Source organism: Gadus macrocephalus, chromosome 15 (assembly GCF_031168955.1).
Source record: "Gadus macrocephalus chromosome 15, ASM3116895v1".
Lineage (NCBI taxonomy): Eukaryota > Metazoa > Chordata > Actinopteri > Gadiformes > Gadidae > Gadus > Gadus macrocephalus.
In genome coordinates, this window is record NC_082396.1 from 3,876,388 (window position 1) to 3,895,763 (window position 19,376).

The window sequence follows — 19,376 nt, forward strand, 5'->3', positions numbered from 1 at the left end:
TGAGAGGGCAAGACTGGCCTATAAACGAATACAAAGATACAGGAGCAATATTTTGTTCTTAATTTTTAAAAAATATAATGCTCCCATTTCTCTACCGATTTCTCTGAGTCGTTTTTATATATCCATGTTAAATCATATTGTACAAATATTATTTTGATATTGTTTCTTTTTTTTTTCGTATGTCATAAACCCTTGAATATAAACTACATATGGTTGAGAAATGTGAAAGTTTTAGTGCTTTTTTTATCGAGAAAAACCGAAACTCCCACTTTCTGGCCTCGTTTGCATGCCAATTTTTGTCGCTCCAATATGGCTGCGACGTTTACGTAAGATCCAACGGCCGATGGGGCGGCTTTGTCAACATGTCTATGGTAGAACCACTCGGGAGTGCTAGGGGATATTCGTCTAGTTTCTCTACAGCTGTTTTTTTACGTCACTTACGTGGCCACGCCCCGATTCGGGACGTCGTCGGCACGTCGTAGGAGGCTCTGGAGCTAAGTTGTTAAACCGGCTGCCAGTTGCTTGAACGAACCGTACCCTCTTCTTTCTTTAAGACGATTCCATTTACGTAACTTTCTTCAAGTTTTTTATTTCGTTCTCCTTGATGAAAAGGTGGTCGTGCGGCGCATTAGTGTCGGTTTCGACCAAGGAAAGACAGTGCGGTTGAATTACACCAAGAATTGGCTAACACTAGCTAGCCTCCACCTGTTATTCACAGCAGGATAGTTATTGTCGACTGCTAACTCAGCCCGGGTTGCGGGCTGATATTCCGCCTTTGTATACCGAGGAATACTACGGTAAGTTGCTTTATATCTACCCATGATTCTACTGTGATGTGGTTTGGCTGTGCTATACCCCGGTCCCTATTCACTGGTGGTAACCCCTGAGTTACTTGTAATAAATCACGTATGGCGAGGATATAATTTACATAGCTTAATGTGAAAGTCACTGACTTTGAGGGAAATCCCTTCTTGGGTGGCCACATTGTGAAGGAGTAGGGTAAAAGTTGGGTGTCCTATTCATTTTCTCATTAAGTTGCATCTGGGGCGTTAGGGCTTTCCAATCGCGGACACAAGGCTTCGTGTCATTATTCAAAACACACCCGATATAAACGCCCTGCTGCGATGTGTGTCCCTCCGCTGTCCTCATCCCCCCTCTCTGCCTTACTCTGGTGTTCAGTGGAGTATTCTTAAAACGTATAGATCAAGCTAATCTTGGTTTATCAATCCACATCGAGCCAATCGCCGACAGCCTCTCGTAGTTTGCAAATCCTCTCCATGGCAGATTAAGAGTGCTTAAAGATGACCATGAAGCTGCTGCCACAGCATTAGCAATGATTTGATATTGGTTCTGTACATATCTGATGGCACAAGTATACTTTCAACAGGCATCATCGTACGTTTTAGTTTTGTATTCATCAGCCTCGCCTTGGTTGGATCACGCTGTTAAAATATTGATGAACGCTTTCCTAACAGGTCCTTTCTTTGACGTAGGCCCACTTGTGCTCAGCCCCATGCAGCCCTCGGTGCCATGGATAGTATTACTGATTCATAATTAATTAACAACGTAATTGTCATCCTCGTTTAAGATTAGACTTAGGTTCAAGTCAACTATTCACTATTCAGACTGTCGTTCAGAACGGATATTTGACCATCAAGTTATGTCACACAACGTTGAGTTGGATATTGTATGAATGGATTGGTATTTTCATTTTTAAATCTTCAGTTCAGCATCAGAAGGGCAGCAATATATTGTGTGGCAGGATTACATCAGTCATTTAGCCTACCTTAATTTATTTAACCTATAACTGTTTTTATATGATCTGCTTTTTTATAATTGTACTTATTTACATCACAGGATTATATCACGCCTACTCAGATGACGCGGGCATCACACTCATTGTGATAGTCCCGTGGAGCTATGCCGTGTCAATGATTTACCAACCAATGCACGCAGCGTCAATATTTGCAATACTTGATTATCAGTCGAGCTGTTGGTTTGCATAGCTTATCTGAAAGAAATTATTAACATTACCATGCATTTAACAATCTCTCTGCATTCAGGATTTAACCTAACTATAACTCTTAAAATAGTGTTACATGTTTTTTTAACCATTTATTTGAATAAAAGCATCAACACGTTATGTGCCTATCTTATGTTAGTTTCTGTTTTGCATTTACACCCTCTGATAAATCTGGTCAAAATGGTGTTGCTTATAGTCTTGTCCCTCAGTCAATACCTAAATTTCCCTTATTTTCCTTCTTGTATTTGTATTTTGAGAACTGCGTCGGACTGATTGCACTATAGCAACAGGTAAAACGGTGCCTACCGTTTGCATTCTGCTGAGTCATAATGTAGGCATGCAATGCATAAATCCTACAATCATGTTACAATTCAGCATTGCCTATCTACATGATTATAAATGTAAGTCTGTGACAAAAGCACCATGACTTCCAATCTCTTTAAAGGTAGAGTGTCCTGTCAGTAAGGAGTACAATGGTCATATCAATACAGAATAACCCATCCATATATTATTAAAGATGGGAAACGCTCGTTGAGCAACAGAACGGCTGCCAGAGACATTTGGTGTGAGCTGTGAATCCCCTGAAATGAATTGTAGGTGCTGTAGAGATGCCCTGAATACTTTCATACAGTGAAGTGGTCTATGAGTGTGACTCCTTTAGCTCACTGACCTTTTAAATTAACTGCTGTGTGGTCGTGTGTAACATGGTTATCGAATCGATGCCGGGAAATTACTAAATCTGCATTTATCAGTAGTATTGCTGAATGGGTGAATTATGCCAAGACGTCTAAAGCTGTTTTTTCGGTGCCTCCCACGATATATCACTTAACAGTCGCAAATAACTTATGTTTGTGATATATATTCCTGATATTTGTGTGGTGATATCGTTGTGATTTACAGTTGTATCTGTATAGTGAGCAAGTTAAGACCCATTTGAAGTCTGTGGCCTCTGGCCTCTATCAGCCTATTGTTCTTCCCCTGCAGCCTCCTTCCCAAGTGATGTCACAGCATTCCAAGGGAAGGATAAATGAGTTAGTGTTGGGGCAGATGAGCGGTATTGTGAATGCAATGGATTGTGGGCCGAAGGCAACAAATATAGAAGTAAGCTTGTGCAAATGTAGTTGGCGGCTCTCGCGGGCCGCCTACTTGTCTTGCATTAGTGTCCACAGCTGCCGTTAAATTTCATCTATAGTAGAGATTGCCGTCGTCGGGCTCACAGGGGGATGAACCAGAGGTTTTTATTCAGGTAGGCGAAATATGGGAATCTTATTTGATACTTTATTTCTTCCGCGATTCTACCCTACAACGCGCTTGTGGCGTCAAAACTCAAGTGTGTGTGTGTGTGTGTGTGTGAGTGTGTGATGAATGAAGGGCTTCGTAATGGATCAAACATTGTGTAGATTGTTTTTTGGTACAGTGAAAGACAGTACTGGTTATATGTCAATAACTCACTGTTGTGCTGTGAGTGAGGTTACTCTCGTTTACTTTTATGACCCCATCACTAAAGCTTAAATATCTTGGTTCTTTAAAATGGGGGGGGGGGTCTCTGACTGAGATATCAAACCTTACACATTATTCTTGAAGTGTTAATGCACCCCTTTCAGTGGACAAACAGAAGTCAACATCAGGGCATTCCAGGTCATTGTCTTTGGTTGGCCTTGATTTTTGTTGTATTAGCTCGGATGCGTCTACAAACCTCGCTGTATCTGGTGGCCCCCAGTGTCATGTGGCCGAATCGATTAATCCGTACGACCAAGTGTTGAACCGTTCCTTCCCCCCTTTTCCAGACTTCCAAAATGCTACAGTGAGTGATGCGTCACGCGTTGCTATTAGCGATGGGCATCTGGGGAGCCCAGGCGTGTACGGGCCCAGGTACCTGTCCCACGGTACCTCCAAACATCACCTCCAAGGATTACTGTTACTCGGCCCGCATCCGGAGCACGGTGCTCCAGGGCCTGCCCTTCGGGGGGGTGCCCACCGTGCTGGCCCTGGACTTCATGTGTTTCCTGGTGAGTCGCTGGAATTTGATCTGCATGTCTTGGGGGGGAAAAATGTGGGCCACTTCCCTCAGTGAGAGATCTATTCGGGGGTGGATGGGAACGGCTCACGTCAACGCCAAGGGGTTTGTACGTGGAAACAAATTTGATCTAATAAGAATAGCGTTTTAATTTATTGTGTGATTCTGAAACTTTCCTTTTGTGCTTTTTGTTGTCTTTGTTTTTCCCTTTTTGTCTTAGGTTTTCCATTTTCATAATCATTTGATATAATTTAAATACAACATGTTGTTGTACACACTGTACTCTGCTTTCATGACATAATTGACCACACATCCAGCTTACTGGAGTAGATCCTGAAATTAGCACCCCTATGAATCAAGACTCTATTTTGAATCCAATCGTGACCCCCAAGAATCAAAACTGAAACGTGAGATACCGAAAGATACCTGACTCACTAAGCTCCCGTGTTGTTATCTTAGCAACAGAGCACAGCCTGCAGTGAGAAATGGTCAAAACAATTCCATTGGAGACCACGACGGTCTGACATGGGGTGGACATACTGGAGAAACCATTTGTATTCCATTCCATCGATAACCTGACCCAGTGCACATTCAATAAGTGTTCATCATCATTATGCAACCCATTGATTAGCCCAATCAATGGGTCGGCTAATTGGGTAACTTAGCCCTATGGCATTGCATTAACGTACACAGTATACTAGGACACTACACCGTAAAAACATGTCTTTGCAATGTGATTGGTTTTTTTCTAGTTGTAATTAAACATTGTACATTCCAAACATACCATTTGTTTACACCCATCAGTGCTCTTATAACGGCCCGCATTGCTTTGCTGAACTGTAAAAGAGTTCACTATTTACCAATGTACCGCAGTGTATGGTGATAACAAATGCCTGCCCTGTGTTTTCCAGGGTCTGCTGTTTGTGTTCTCGATCCTGCGTAAAGTAGCGTGGGACTATGGTCGTCTTGCACTGGTGACCGATGCTGACAGGTAATTCGGCACATTGCAGTCAGCAACGACACGTTCTAGAGAAGTTGTGCCATTTGGGCCATGAGCTTACGTATCATCGTTATGGAAGTTTGAATTAGATATACTGTCGTACCTCTTGAGCTCTTGTATTTATAAATATAATATAAAGACACTTTGTGAGGACTTTCCTGCCCTATACTGTATATACTCAGAATCTATTCTGGTGTAAAGTGATTTAAATGTAGGAAATATGTCACTTATAATGTGTCCATTTGCATTAAGCGCATATTTGGCTGTTTTTGAATGGATTGAACTTTGCATGCCAACCATGGCATTAGAAAAACAACTCAATGTAATGATGTCAGTCTTTTGCTTAAAAACCTTTTGGGCATTCACTGATTTTGCCTCAGCAAACGTCACTGTGTTTTAACTGCTCTTTGATTTGCAACTACAATCATACGCCTGCTGTTGTGTCTAAAGCAATATGTTAACCCCCCCCTCCCCTCCCCTCAGACTCACGCTGTTATGTCATGGGGAATATGTTTTTAACTTTCCACAAGCCATCGAAGCGACAAAAAAATCAAACTGATGTCATTATCACTCCCCTCCATAACGCCTCATATCCGCCCAGCATCTCCAGGACCCCAGTGCTCATGCTAATTTTTAACTACAACATAACCTAGCCATTTGGCCAGCTCTGATTGACATCCCTCCAAACTACAGATGTGTGATGCATCCTTCTGACCGCTCGTCGTTTTTCGAATGCTTACACAGGCCGGGGGGGGGGAGAAGGGAGAGGGGAGAGGGGGGAGAGAGAGAGAGAGACCAGCCGTTGCCTCAGTACTCTGTGACTTTTAACCCCAAGAACCAGATGACTCGGCCCTGCTTCGTGTCTCGGTCCCATGTTGCGGCACCGGTTTTCACAGCTGCCCGTGTGGGTGGAGGCTGAGACGGTTGCGTGCAGGGTGCGGGGTGGTTGTGTCTTGCAACAGAGCCGAAGCGTCGACGTGTCTTATGATGCCCTCAAACTAAAAGAAAATGCTGACCCTGCTGTCTGTCTTTCCCTTTTTGTGTTCATCACGGTCTTTTCGTGTCACTAGCGTGTGCTTCCCACGCACATAGTTAAGCAACGTAAGACTATTTTAAAATAGGAAATATCCATAATGGGCCACAAAAAGTTGGACTCAGCAGATGCAGCACATTTTTCTGAGAAAATAACTTAGGGTCGAAAACAAGAAGAGAATTATTCAGAATGTGGTTAACCTCCGAGGATCGTGATAGATGAGGAGATGCAAATTATCGGGTGAAAAACGTTTTATTGAAAGAGAGTCAATGTAAACAGAGGGAGATGTAAGTGGCAGATGTTTGTTGTTCTACGCTAGCTGATAAAGAATGAACCACTGACAGCTGTTTGCTTTTGAACTGCCCCTGGGTATCTGTGTCCAGCTGAGCAGGCACCTTATCTAACCCTGCAGGGGGGGAGAAAATCCAATAATAAATAGGCCTGGTTTTTGTGTACTTAAACGTTTTTTTAACACCGTGTCCTGTACTGCTTTAAACTATGGTCAGCGATTCGCACCGAACATGGGTTACGCTGAAGAATCCATCACAATTGTTCGTTAAAAGACGTATTTGGATCCAGTAACTCACCGTGGGCAGCCTGAGAAGGAGAACCATGCGTCCAGCCCCATCTCCCAGCTCTGTTTATTTGTACCGTCATCATTCTGACTTGCTTAATGTTTGTATATTTTGACCAGAATCATGGCTCAGAGGGACCAGCGATACAGCCGCCTAGATGACCATGAATAGTATGTTGTCCCCCCCCCCCCCACACCACCCCCATTTCTTGGCCTCGCTCCTTCTATCTGTTTCTTTCTCCCACTGGGCTGCTTACTCTCGCTCTTTTTTTTTCTTCTGGTGCCCTGGCCCTATGGATTGAAATCTTTCTCTCACAACAACCGATATGCTATCTCGCTCTCGGTTTTTATTTTCTTCTCCAGGTGTCGCCCAAAAAAAACGCCAGGCTCCTCTCCATTATGTTCCTCTTTGTCCGGGTTTTTCTCTTCTGCCTGGGGGTGCTTCCGTCTCTGTCATCAGTCTAATAGTATCTCTGCAATGTCTGTCTGTTTATTTGTGCGTGCGTGTGTGATAATCTGTGTGCTGACCTCTTTGCCCAGCGTGGACTTCCTCTGTGTGTGTACGGCGCATGAGCCACACAGCGAGATTTACAGGGAGAGGTAATTCTCACCTGACCGTGTGTGTGTGTGTGTGTGTGTGTGTGTGTGTGTGTGTGTGTGTGTGTGTGTGTGTGTGTGTGTGTGTGTGTGTGTGTGTGTGTGTGTGTGTGTGTGTGTGTGTGTGTGTGTGTGTGTGTGTGTGTGCGCGCGCGTCTGTATGTACATGTGTAGAAGGTGTGCACATGTCGCAATAGTCTGGAGCTCCGCTAGCCACTGTGTGTGTCATTGTTCTGTCATGTTGTTATAAAAAAAAAAACCTGTAGGATGCCCTGTGGGCACATGTGCAAGTCATGTTTTCCAGTTGAATAGAAATTGGCGATGCCTGACTTGGCTTGTGTTGGTGGTGGTGGTGGTGGTGGTGGTGGTGGCGGTGATGCGTGTTCAAACAAAGTTCAATCAGAAGTGTGCGAGATGGAAAAGATTGACCCTGAAGTCAAACTCTGGATCGCTCACCCGCCTCCCTCTCTCATCAGCATGCCTGTTATTTATCATCTAAATGGCTCTCGTGTCTTTTCATTCCTAACACTGTCTCACAGTCTTGTGTCTCTTCCTAACCTGTTTGAACTAGACTCTACTCCTGTGAGCCGTAGTTGCCTTCCTTCACGGTGTGAAATGGAACTGTAGGCGTTCCGGGCCATGCGGGGTATTGGAAGACTACATGAAATGGGAAGGAGGGCTGTAATGGTTACACATTCTTAGCTCTTTTCCACACGCACTAGCCATACTCGTATTATTAAGCTTTTCTACAAGGTAAACAAAAACTACTACAGCCGCAAGCCCACGTAATCCAAAAAGATCAACCGCATTCTTCCCGCTTCCTGTAGCAGTTACCTGGAAATGCGTCATCTTCAGGAAATACGAATTCCATTTCATGTAATCTTTTAAATTCCTTAATCTACTGTGGTTGCCTGGTCAACCAATCTCAATACTCTTGTCAACACAGTACCAACATGGTGGAACCACTACAGTTCATTTCAGGGCGGGCATGTGGTGTGTGTGTGTGTGTGTGTGTGTGTTTGTCAGTGGATGAACTTGCTCAATGTTATTCCTCTGTCCCGACAAGTTCATCCTCTTCACCCTGAGCCACAAACACAACTCACCCTACCCCACCTTAATCCTCCATAATTGTTCAGAGGAGTCTGGTGCAAACACATGCCGCTTACACGATAGTGTGTTGTTATTTCTTCCTCCCGCCCCCCCCACCCCTCTCCTATGCTACAGCGTGGCTTCTGGCACGACGTCGGACACCTACGACCGCTACGACCGGCCGGCGTCCGTGTCCAGCTCCGTTGACCTCGACCACCGGGATACGGTGGGTGGACCCTGCGTTGGGCGGCTGAATCCGTGCAGGAACACATTGCTTGTTTACTTGATGTGAAGGACATTGCGGACGCCCCAGGCTCATACCTCTGCCCTCTCCTCCTTTTCTTCCTTCTCGGCTTTAGGGCTTTTGCTCCTGGCTTACGGCCATCTTCCGCATCAAGTGAGTCAAGCCGCGGTTTATGTGATGAGTAATTTGGACCCGACGTCGAACAGACGTCGACGGGAATTCCACACCTTGTTGGTGGAAAGGTCTCTTATCAGTGGAAAGAGTTCAACCCTCCGCCAACTTTCTTATCGAGTGTAGTCGCACAATCTTAACCCACTGCCATTGCTCCAGCTTCCGGCTGTCCCACAAACTACAAGAGTTGATATTCTGCTCCATTGCGCGCTGCACTGTTTGGCTAGCAAGCTAACACAGCCATAGTTTCTTCCAACTCGGCGAGTGGAATGCTTTTATGCTCCTGTGCTGCCACTAGCTCTTGGCAGGAAATACCTTGACCATAAAGGGAAGATTACACGGTAACGGAAAGAGTCACATCCACATCTGTGTAATTAATCTAATGTTTCCCCCAGTAGAGTTCCCCTTACATTTTGTAAAGCTGTGTCTGTGTGTGTGTGTCAGGCCTGGTCTGACGTTGGTTTTTTGCTCTGCTTAGGGACGACGAGATCCGGGAGAAGTGTGGGGAGGACGCGGTGCACTACCTGTCCTTCCAGCGCCACATCATAGGCCTGTTGGTGGTGGTGGGGGTGCTGTCCGTCGGCATCGTCTTACCGGTCAACTTCTCTGGGAACCTACTTGGTGCGTAAGCCCGGTGGCGGAGACTGAAACCCAATTCTTTAAGTGTGTGTGTCTCCTCCCACCAAAGCCGTTCCTTAAACGACTGATGTCTTTTAACCTTCCTTGAGGTCTTCATTGGGATGTTTAATTCAAGCGCTTTCTGGGACATCGGTTTCCGACATATTAGCGATGATCTGATTTGATAAATGCCATATGAGGTTCCATAGTTATTCAATTATAACCCTCAATTATGGTCACGCCACAAAACCCAGTGGAATCATTTAATCTTTTCGTCTGCACTGTGTGAATCATACATTTGCATATGATCCAGTCTTTTTGGGGTTGTGGGCCTTTAAGTTAACTTCCATGTTTCACCCTATTTTAAAAAGGATATTCTGAGTAATGTTGCTTTAAAGTGGCACATAGTTTTTACAATTGTCTACACAATTTTGCATGTATACAGCCTTTACTATGCGCATGTCTGAATTTTCAGGAATCCTGTCAATCTTCTCTGGCGTTTATGAAGCCTTGCCTAGCCTTATCTCTACACAGCTTTTCAATCAGTCAATTTTAGAATGCAAGTTTCATCTCTGCATCCTCTGAATTTCATAATCGTATTTATTTTGGGGATTCTGCAGAAAACAATGCCTACAGTTTCGGGCGCACCACTATCGTCAACCTGGACGCAGAGTGAGTAACGCCAAATCTCACGTCTTCACTTGGTATCAGTCCAGATTCCAAGCTGCCGAGGTATTTTCCGGTGTCTTGACGGCGATGATGACGAACCCCCTTTGTGTTCTTCCACAGTAACACACTGTTGTGGCTGCACACCACCTTCGCCTTCCTCTACCTGTTACTCACGGTGTACAGCATGCGGCGACACACCTCCAAGATGCACTACAAAGAGGACGACCTGGTGGGTTCCCTCACGTCTCCGTTCCCTCAACATCCTCCTCCTTGCACTGCGTTCACATTGTACACGCCCGTCGAGGGAGGGCGTGGCTGACGTATGGGGGGACGCGATCTGATTGGCCGACGGATCTGTCGGGACGTTTCTCAACTTTTGACGCAGGCAACGGAGCTGATGGAACGGTTTCACCCACAATGCATTCCGAGAGCGACCCGTGCAAAGTCAATGAGATCCGTCGACGGACGTGTACCGTGTGAACGCGGCGTCACCGAGGCAGGTCCACCGCTGGCGGAGTTGTGTTGTCTGATTGGTAACCACTCTCCTGTCCCCCCGTCTCCCTTTAGGTGAAACGCACTTTATTCGTCAACGGGATCTCCAAGTACGCCGAGGAGAACCACATAAAGCAGCACTTTGAGTAAGCGTGGCCTCAACGTGCTTACGACTGTTGTTTCCGTGTGTCCTTCTTCAGTGGGCCGACTCGACGGGCGTCTTGTTAAAGAATGTACAGAAGTGGATGTGGGGAGGGGAATGCATACGGCCCTCGGAGAGCCACGTTGCTTCATGCTTAAGGCAGTTGTCTCCAATGAACCCTGTGGCATGGGCCCGGACAATGGCGGGCCTATTGGTGTAATTGTGGCTGATGGAAGCCAAATGAGCAGGGTTACGCGAGTCATGTGTCAGGCCGCGCTACGACAGGGGGAGGGGCTAACAGCATCGTCACCTGTCCTGTCAAATTGTATTATACCGATTCCCGTCCTACTGTCCTTATTACGATCCACTGAAAAATAAGTCTGGACGCCCATTGAGCAATTCAGTCGCAAGACAAATCAGATCAGGCTTTCTTGGGGGGGGGGTGGGGGTTTGGCCTTGACCATGACCATGATAAAAGTGGTTAAGTTTGTTTGAGGGGCTTATTTGTAAGCTCAATTGAATTAGCTGTTGCTGGAACAGGACGCCGTTCCATTGAGGCCTGTTCTAAACCATGACCCTCTCTCCCTGCGCCCCAACCCTTCCCTACAGGCAGGCGTATGAAAACTGCATCGTTCTGGAAGCCCGCATCTGTTACAACGTGGCCATGTTGATGTCCCTCAACTCGGAAAGGTGTGTGTGTGTGTGTGTGTGTGTGTGTGTGTGTGTGTGTGTGTGTGTGTGTGTGTGTGTGTGTGTGTGTGTGTGACCTTGACGTAGCTGTTTCAGTGTGTCTATTTGTGGTCGCTCCACAGGAAGAAGGCCGACAGGAGCAAGAAGTTCTTCACGGACCTGCAGAACAAGGAGCACATCCCCACCATGATCAACCCCAAGCCCTGTGGGCACCTGTGCTGCTGCATCATGAAAGGCTGCGAGCGGGTGGGTGCCATAGCACCAGCACTCAGGACACCAGCAGCCCTGGTGCCTCACTGTGCTGCTACCTACAAGCCTGTTTTTAGGATCCGCTGTGCACTGATTACGCATTGGTCGATATTCATTTGACTTATTTTACTGAGCAGAAAGATCTACTTTAAGGGAAAGAGACTGAGATGGCCCTCTGGCGAAGGCTCAGGGTAAAGGTTTGTGTTCCCCCCCCCCCCTGCAGGAAGAGGCGGTGAGCTACTACACTAACCTGGAGGCCAAGCTCAGGGAGGAGTACAGGCGGGAGCGCGACAAGGTCAACAGCAAACCCCTGGGGATGGCCTTCGTCACCTTCCAGAACGAGGCCATGACCGCTGTGTAAGTGTGTGTGAGTGAGATATTTCTACCCCCCCCCCCCCCCCCCCCCCTCCCAAACTGCCTCGACCCGCCATAAGCTAGAACTGCTACAGCTGGACTTTTTTTTCTCCTCTCGTTTATTCAGAATCCTGAAGGACTTCAACGCCTGCCAGTGCCAGGGGTGCCAGTGCCGCCAGGAGCCCAAGTCGTCCTCCTTCAGCGGCTCGTTGCACACCACCAACTGGACCGTCAACTACGCCCCCGACCCCCAGAACGTCCTCTGGTGAGAGCGCCCTCGCGTTTAGCGTGATGCTTCACGAGCACGGAGACACACCTTAAGTGAGAGTCTTCACCATCATGGGGCCACACCTTAAGTTTTAGCCTTCAATGCTAAGGAATTGCAACTGTTTGCTACACACTTAACTAGAATTTTATCCCAGACGGGGAAATTCTGGTGACACTGCAGAAAGTATACGATGTAAACCCCAGGACAAACGCAGTCTCTAATAAGAAACCACTTTTGAGGGTGTTTGGTGTCTGTTGGGGGCCCGCCAGGTCCATAGTGTCTCTGGGGTCAACCTAACGACCTAACTCCTCCCCATGACCTCCTGTCCCCAGGGAGCATCTGTCAGTGGGCGGGGTCACCTGGTGGGTGCGCTGCTTCATCATCAACTGCGTCCTCTTCATCCTCCTCTTCTTCCTCACCACGCCGGCCATCATCATCTCCACCATGGACAAGTTCAACGTCACCAAGCCCGTCGAGTACCTCAACGTGAGCGGCCCACCTTTGTTCCCCTCTTCCTTCCTCCGGTAGTGCACTCACACTGGGGAGAGTGGTCCCACGTGTCCGTCGTGTTTAAGGGTGTCTGTGCTTCTCCGCCCGTTTCCAGAATCCAATCGTCACCCAGTTCTTCCCCACCCTCCTGCTGTGGTCCTTCTCCGCCCTGCTGCCCACCATCGTGTACTACTCGGCCTTCCTGGAGGCCCATTGGACCCGGTACTTCCCCCGTTTCAGTCTCCATATGTACCGGCTTCCTTCCTGATTCCAATGTGCGTTTCCCTTAACATGTGTTCCTATGCGTTGTCTGTGGACCCCAACCCCCCCCCCCCCCCAGGTCCGGGGAGAATCGGACCACCATGCACAAGTGTTACACCTTCCTGATCTTCATGGTCCTGCTGCTGCCCTCTCTTGGACTCAGCAGGTACTCCATACATGGGCCTACAGGGTCAAACTCAGACTTTTCAAAATAAAAGCCTGAAGGTTTTCCGTTGGCTTGGTCGATGAGTCTGTCATTTTTATATAGTGCTTGAGATGATTATAATCATCCTAGTTTAGGTGACACAATGTTGTTCCTTCCCTGCAGCCTGGATGTGTTCTTCCGCTGGCTGTTCGACAAGAGTTTCTTGGCCCAAGCGACTGTGAGATTCGAGTAAGTACGGAAGGCTCCGGAGTCCGGAAGGCAATTGAGAAATTAGTTTTCTTCCGGAGCTGTTGTCGGCTCAGGGCGCCGGGGGGAAACGGGTTTGGTAGCTCTGTCAATCATTGTTTCAGCTGGTTATTTCCACTTATGGTGATGGCTGACAGGTGGCCATATGTGTACATTCCTCAGGAATTAGCTTGTGACTCTGTGCCGGCTCCCGCTGAGTCAGTTGAGGGGCAACCTTGTTTGCTTGGAGGCCTAATTGATACAGCCCTTATCATGTTCACGGTGCAAAGGGGCCACTGTTTGCTGCGGTGCCCATTTGATTGAGAGTTAACGTTTATGGCCTGATCAGCGGTTGTAAACCGTGCGGTTAAAAACCATTAGGCCCGTGTTTTATCAACACCTCTTCACCTTGAGGGATTGAAACAAACCGCCTATATGCAACCTTGAGCGTGTGAGTGGACCTTTCGCCTTGGACCGACCGACTGTCTGACTGTCCGTCCGTCTGTCGCGTCCTCCCCAGGTGCGTGTTCCTCCCCGACAACGGGGCCTTCTTCGTGAACTACGTCATCGCCTCGGCGTTCATCGGAAACGCCATGGACCTACTCCGGATCCCTGGCCTGCTCCTGTACATGATCCGTCTGTGTCTGGCGCGCTCCGTCGCCGAGCGCAGGAACGTCAAGAGGGTAAGGCAACATGACCGCGTCTGTTTGTCATGTGGCTTACGTCAGGAACTGGAGGATAAAAAAAGCCTCCAATCAAAGATGAAACAGAGTTATCTGATTTCAGACGTCAGCACAACCTTCAGAGACTTTATATACAGTACTACAATAAAGGCTTTCACTCAGATCAACAGAGTAATTGGAGACGGCGTAATGTGCTTATTAGGGCCTGGATGTTTACATAAATGAGTCTCCAAACGATTTCCATCTGCGCTATCTACTCTGTGCCTCTTATGCAGGCGGGCTAGCTGCACTCGATATCAGTCAACAGTTCAGTCACTCCCAAGGAGTAGGTTGAGGCGTCTACCAGATACTGTATAAGTTCAGATAATGGGTCACTGACTAGCTCATATATATGATATAGGAGCTGCTGTTGTCACTAAATACCTTCTTGGATCAATTTGAGTTCAAGGACACTGGAGGATGAGTTTGATTGGCCTCCTTCAGGATTCTGTGTAGATGTCCCTGCAGAATGTATTACAGACCAGGTTAATCTAAGATTCAAGATGTGAGCAAACCACACTCAACTTATCACTCGTATTGAAATTGCATGAGCAGTCAACCATTCTCCCTGGCTAATATTACTATAATGTTTACCATAGAGGGGTGGTGTCATGAAGAACGCGTTGTAATCATTTTACTATTAGCGTGACAGTTCACTATCGCCAAAGAATATCGGTTATCTCCAGTCACCAAGTTTTATGACTTAAATCATCAAGTTTTATGGCTTAAAAAAAAATAAACAAGGACCAACTCATGCTGACGCAGCAAATCTATTTGTGATCTGCTTTTTATGGGCCTGTGAAATACACGCCATTGGTGACCAACACTATTGGCCATTGGAAAGGGAAGGCTTTCGTTAGTAAGTGCGCCGCTTGTGTCCACAGCACCAGGCCTTTGAGTTCCAGTTTGGTGCGGCCTACGCCTGGATGATGTGCGTCTTCACGGTGGTCATGACCTACAGCATCACCTGCCCCATCATCGTCCCTTTCGGTCAGTTCCACAAACGGCCACCACCTCCGTCTGTACATGGTTTGGCACGGGGCGGCAGTAGCTCAGGAGGTAGAGCGGGTTGACCGGTAACCGCAAGGTTGCTGGTTTGAGTGTCGAGGTGTCCCCGATTAGGACACCTCACCCTAACTGCTCACGACGAGCTGGCTGTCGCCTCGACTCTGCCGTGGGTCTATGAATGTGTGCACGAATGGGTGAATGTCAGGCAATAACGTGAAGCGCTTTGGATAAAAGTGCTATATAAATGCAGTCCATTGACCATGGTTTAAAAGCGGTTTCTTGCCCTGGCAAGTGACTCAGTTAATGTTTGACTCGTATCACCTTACCCCGCTCAGGGCTGATGTACATGCTGCTCAAGCACCTGGCGGACAGGTACAATATGTACTACGCCTACCTGCCCTCCAAGCTGGACAAGAAGATCCACTCTGGGGCCGTCAACCAGGTGGTGGCCGCCCCCATCCTCTGTCTGTTCTGGCTGCTCTTCTTCTCCACTGTGCGCACAGGTGAGGGCTCCCCCTGCAGGCTGCTGGTGTCCTCGCGTGCCTCAAGGAAAGGGGAGGGAAGAAATGAACAGGGTTTGGTCTGCGTTTCAAACACTTATTGCCTCTTTTCTTCTTCTCCCACCGTTCAGGATTCACCGCGGCGACGTCCATGTTCACGTTTGTGGTCCTGATCATCACAATCATCATCTGCCTCTCTCACGTCTGCTTCGGACACTTTAAGTACCTCAGTGCTCACAACTACAAAGTAAGGTTCTCTTTTAAGGATCAACTCGTTCCGCAGCAGAGAGAAAGAGCGCTCTCCTCATGCCGGCTGTGTTGTCTGTCCCCAGATTGATGCCGTTGATGGGGACCGGGTGGAGAACGGGATTCCCGCGAGGGCCGCGGCCACCAGCAAACAAACGGTAATTGATATTTCTATTCGTATTGCATCTGTATTCGTAACTTCTGCTAAATTCGAGGTAACGATGAACGCCTGTGTGTAGTACCACCGTGGCGGCGTGACTGACCGGTTCTCTCCCCGCTCTCCCCCCCCCCCCCCCCCTCCCTCCTCCAGCAGACGTACATCGCCCAGGTACTGCAGGAACCCAACGGGGAGGAGGTGAACTCAGCCAGCGAGGACGACGGCCAGGGCTCCTCGCAGGACGAGGAGATCCTCAACGTGACCAACGGCCTCCATGAGGAGTTCCAGTCCGGGGAGGACAGCCTGATCGAGAACGAAGTGAGGCACTGAGGCCGTGGGCGTGAGAGGGACACACAAAAGAGACTGATGGCGTGCACTGATGACGGCGTGCACTGAAGATGTGGATTCTAGGCGAGGACCGGAACCCGAACCGGTTTTTCCCCCCGCCGCCAGGGGCATCTCGTCCTCCACCAGAGGAACTCGACACTAACGTAGGCAATACTTTCTCTAAAGAATTACTAAGAACCGAGGGGAACTGTGGCTCAATAGGAGGAAGACTCGCTTTGAATCGCGCAAGACTCACCTCATCCAGACATCCATCCGCTTAACCACGGAGGGGAATACGCTTTTACCGAAAGGACCGCTACGACCCTCTCTCCTTGACAAGGATTAACAACCCACCCTCATGCAGCAAGAAAACACTTGATGCATCAATGGATTTGTAATTTTTGTTTTTGTTTATTCTTAATATTTTTTTCCGAGCGTTATTGCACTTGAAAAGAGTAGGAGGGGCCTCCGAGCTGACGCCTCGCTCCGCCCCGGAGCCCTGGCACGGTCGTCCCCTCGTCTCTGAGTATTAGTTTGTTATTGTAGGCATGCCTTCAAGTTGTGCGGACAGGGGGACTTCCCCATAATCCATTGCCCGCGTCCCCTAGTGTCTGCACTAGATACTGCAGCTGCATAAGCAGCTTATGAGAGGGAGAACAAGAGGGAGAGAAAAATGCCGGCATACAGTTCTTAGATGACCTCCCCTTGCTCCTTAAAATGAATAAACCCTTGACTAACACTTGTTTGCTTTGGAAAGTAACAAGGAGCTACACAGTTCTGGAAGGCCTTTCTCAAAGTAATTTTCATTTCTCTAGGCGCGGTAATTTAAACGCTAACAGGAAATCATGATCCACCCTTTATGACTGGACGGTTATGGCTTCCATCTCAGCACACTTATGCCTTGACACTGGTTCGCTTCCTAGTTTGTTTTTTGCCCTCTGGGCCTTCGCTGAGACCTCTGCTGCTCTGGACTGGGTGTCCTGTAGTGGGGAAAGTCATTACAGTGCCCTTAATGGGCTCAGCCAGGAGGATAAGCCCCTAGTACCTACCACACCGGTCTCTTATCTGGTCCATTGGACGCAGCAATCGGCCTGCTAAAATCTTGCGGCTGTTTGTGGTTTTCTTTTTTTTATGTTTGCCCGTCCCTCAAACCATTTTGTCTAGACGTTTACATCTCATGTTTCTAAGGTTCTCATGGCCTATCGGGGTCTTTTTTGTGAATAAGCTGACAAGAGTGACTGAAAGGTTGCTGCTAGGGCCTCTACCAGCGTTGAGGATTATAGTTTGTTATTGTGTCCTGCGGATGGGTTTAATAATGTGATGCCCTGCGTCCTGTCTAATGTGTCTCAGTGTTTAAGAATGAAGGTGATCATGAGTTTGAGCCGGGTGTCAAATTGTTTTCAACTTGGGGTGTTTGATATATAATCTATGATGAATCTCAATCTTGGGCTAGGGTTTCTCCTTATTCCACCGGTGGAAAGACCTCCTTTATTCGATCTTTGCCCTTTCCATTGTAAGTTAAACGGCCAACGTCTCCTCTCTGTTGGTCGATAGTGTACACTGTACTCAAGCAAGCTTTGCCCAAGGATGCATTCCAAAGGCCAGAACTTAAAAACCCTTTGTGGTAGAATACTGTAGTTTGAATGCTTTCCACAGCAGGTATGCTGTGTGAGACTGGTGTGTGTATTAACCTTTTGTCCTTTTGGCAGTGCCTCTGTCCTAAAAACGTTGGCTAATGCAGAGGCCCAAACAAATATATGTAAATCTCTACACTAGGCCACTAGTCCTTCCTAAGTGCAATGTAGTGCCAGCACAAAGATGAACCAACTCAGGATTTCTCAAGCTTCCTATACAGTTCATGTCACTATTTTTAAACCGATGCGAGTATTCCCATTATATGTGGATGGGATTGTTTTTGAATGAAGGCACATTGTTGCAGACGGCACCTGATAAGACGACCGCGTGCCACTACGGACCACTTGTTATGAGACGCTAATGTGATGAAGAATGAATAAGCTGCTCAGAGATCTGTTATGTTTTTATTTTCACTCTTATGATTGACAGAAGGACGTATCTCTGTGGGTGTGATGAAGTCGAACAGTTGTCATTTCTCTATGGGAATATTTCCTGCCCCCTCCTTTACTTTCTTTAACTGGGTTTGTTCTGGTTCTATCTAGATGGTTTGTTTTCACACCACCGTACCTGGTGCTCTTCTGGTCATGAAAAGGTGATTTATGTTGACTTCTTTTCTTTGTTTAGTTTTTTTTTTTTATTATTATTATAGAAATCACTAAATGTCTAACAGACGAGGGTCCTGCCAGGGGTGGTAGTAGAAGTACTACTGCAGCTTAACGCATTGATCATCCCTCACCTCTGTCCTTTCATCACGATTAACACTGAATGTAGTTTCCTCTCGCCCCCTCCCAGCTTGCGATTCTATTGATTAGTGACTTCAAAGTAAAAGGTGATGTACGTCACCAAAATGAAGTTGTCATAATGTAACAACAATATGTAGTGGCTTTTGCCGTTGTAGTCACATGTTGTGACATCTTATTAGAAAAGAAAAGTCTTTACCATATTATGTCTGGCATACGATGGAATTATGTCCCAAGTCAAGATATTGTTTCATTCTTGTGTTAATGCTTTTTTTGTTGTTGTTGAAGGATCTTTTTTTCAAGCTGACCTCCAATAAAAGTTATCATCTTATGTGTACAATAACTCAGCAGGGATAGTTAAAAAGCGCTTTGTGATTGTGTTTTGCTTTTGTCCTTTTTAAGGAGTCTTTATTGAATGATCCGATTAACTGTAGCTGATGTGTGGGTAGCTTCTTCCCGTTCTTCCCCCAAGGGCTGTGTACAAAAATAGCAATATTTATCTGTTCAATTGACCCACTTCTCTGTACAATAAACAATACTATGTCCGCTACATGCACCTCGTAAGCGTTTTCTTTTTTTCTGTATTTCATGTGGCAAGGCAATCTACGCAGTTGGTAAAGCATGTAATTCTCTGGTTTAAACACTGGGTGTTGCTTGAGAGTGATGTTTG

The 19,376-nt window shown here is 47.1% G+C and overlaps 1 protein-coding gene across 7 annotated transcripts; it reads left to right on the forward strand.

Moving 5' to 3' along the window:
- The first annotated feature begins 455 nt into the window (after nucleotides 1–455).
- Nucleotides 456–19,256, forward strand: LOC132473270 (CSC1-like protein 2). Of its 7 annotated transcripts, none has more exons than XM_060073336.1 (24): nucleotides 456–797; nucleotides 3,811–4,032; nucleotides 4,952–5,031; nucleotides 6,768–6,818; nucleotides 8,469–8,559; nucleotides 8,693–8,730; nucleotides 9,227–9,369; nucleotides 9,987–10,038; nucleotides 10,156–10,264; nucleotides 10,603–10,673; nucleotides 11,279–11,359; nucleotides 11,482–11,605; nucleotides 11,832–11,965; nucleotides 12,090–12,227; nucleotides 12,563–12,716; nucleotides 12,835–12,941; nucleotides 13,060–13,146; nucleotides 13,309–13,374; nucleotides 13,892–14,054; nucleotides 14,978–15,083; nucleotides 15,437–15,604; nucleotides 15,733–15,848; nucleotides 15,934–16,005; nucleotides 16,158–19,256. In XM_060073336.1, the coding sequence occupies exons 2-24, from the start codon at nucleotides 3,835–3,837 to the stop codon at nucleotides 16,332–16,334; spliced, it is 2,526 nt and encodes an 841-aa protein (XP_059929319.1). In that variant the 5' UTR covers nucleotides 456–797; nucleotides 3,811–3,834; the 3' UTR covers nucleotides 16,335–19,256. The 7 variants fall into 7 exon arrangements, with proteins under 7 accessions (XP_059929319.1, XP_059929317.1, XP_059929318.1 ...); XM_060073334.1 differs by lacking the exon at nucleotides 6,768–6,818 and adding an exon at nucleotides 7,188–7,247; XM_060073335.1 differs by lacking the exon at nucleotides 6,768–6,818 and adding an exon at nucleotides 7,188–7,247 and having other exon boundaries at nucleotides 16,161–19,256.
- The last annotated feature ends 120 nt before the right edge of the window (nucleotides 19,257–19,376 follow it).

Bases quoted from the DNA above. Each gene is read 5' to 3' on its own strand.
- LOC132473270 (XM_060073334.1), top strand. From the start codon at position 3,835: ATGCGTCACGCGTTGCTATTAGCGATGGGCATCTGGGGAGCCCAGGCG. The intron at 12,942-13,059 runs GTACTTCCCCCG...CCCCCCCCCCAG, and splicing joins CTGGAGGCCCATTGGACCCG to GTCCGGGGAGAATCGGACCA. The intron at 15,084-15,436 runs GTCAGTTCCACA...TACCCCGCTCAG, and splicing joins CCCCATCATCGTCCCTTTCG to GGCTGATGTACATGCTGCTC.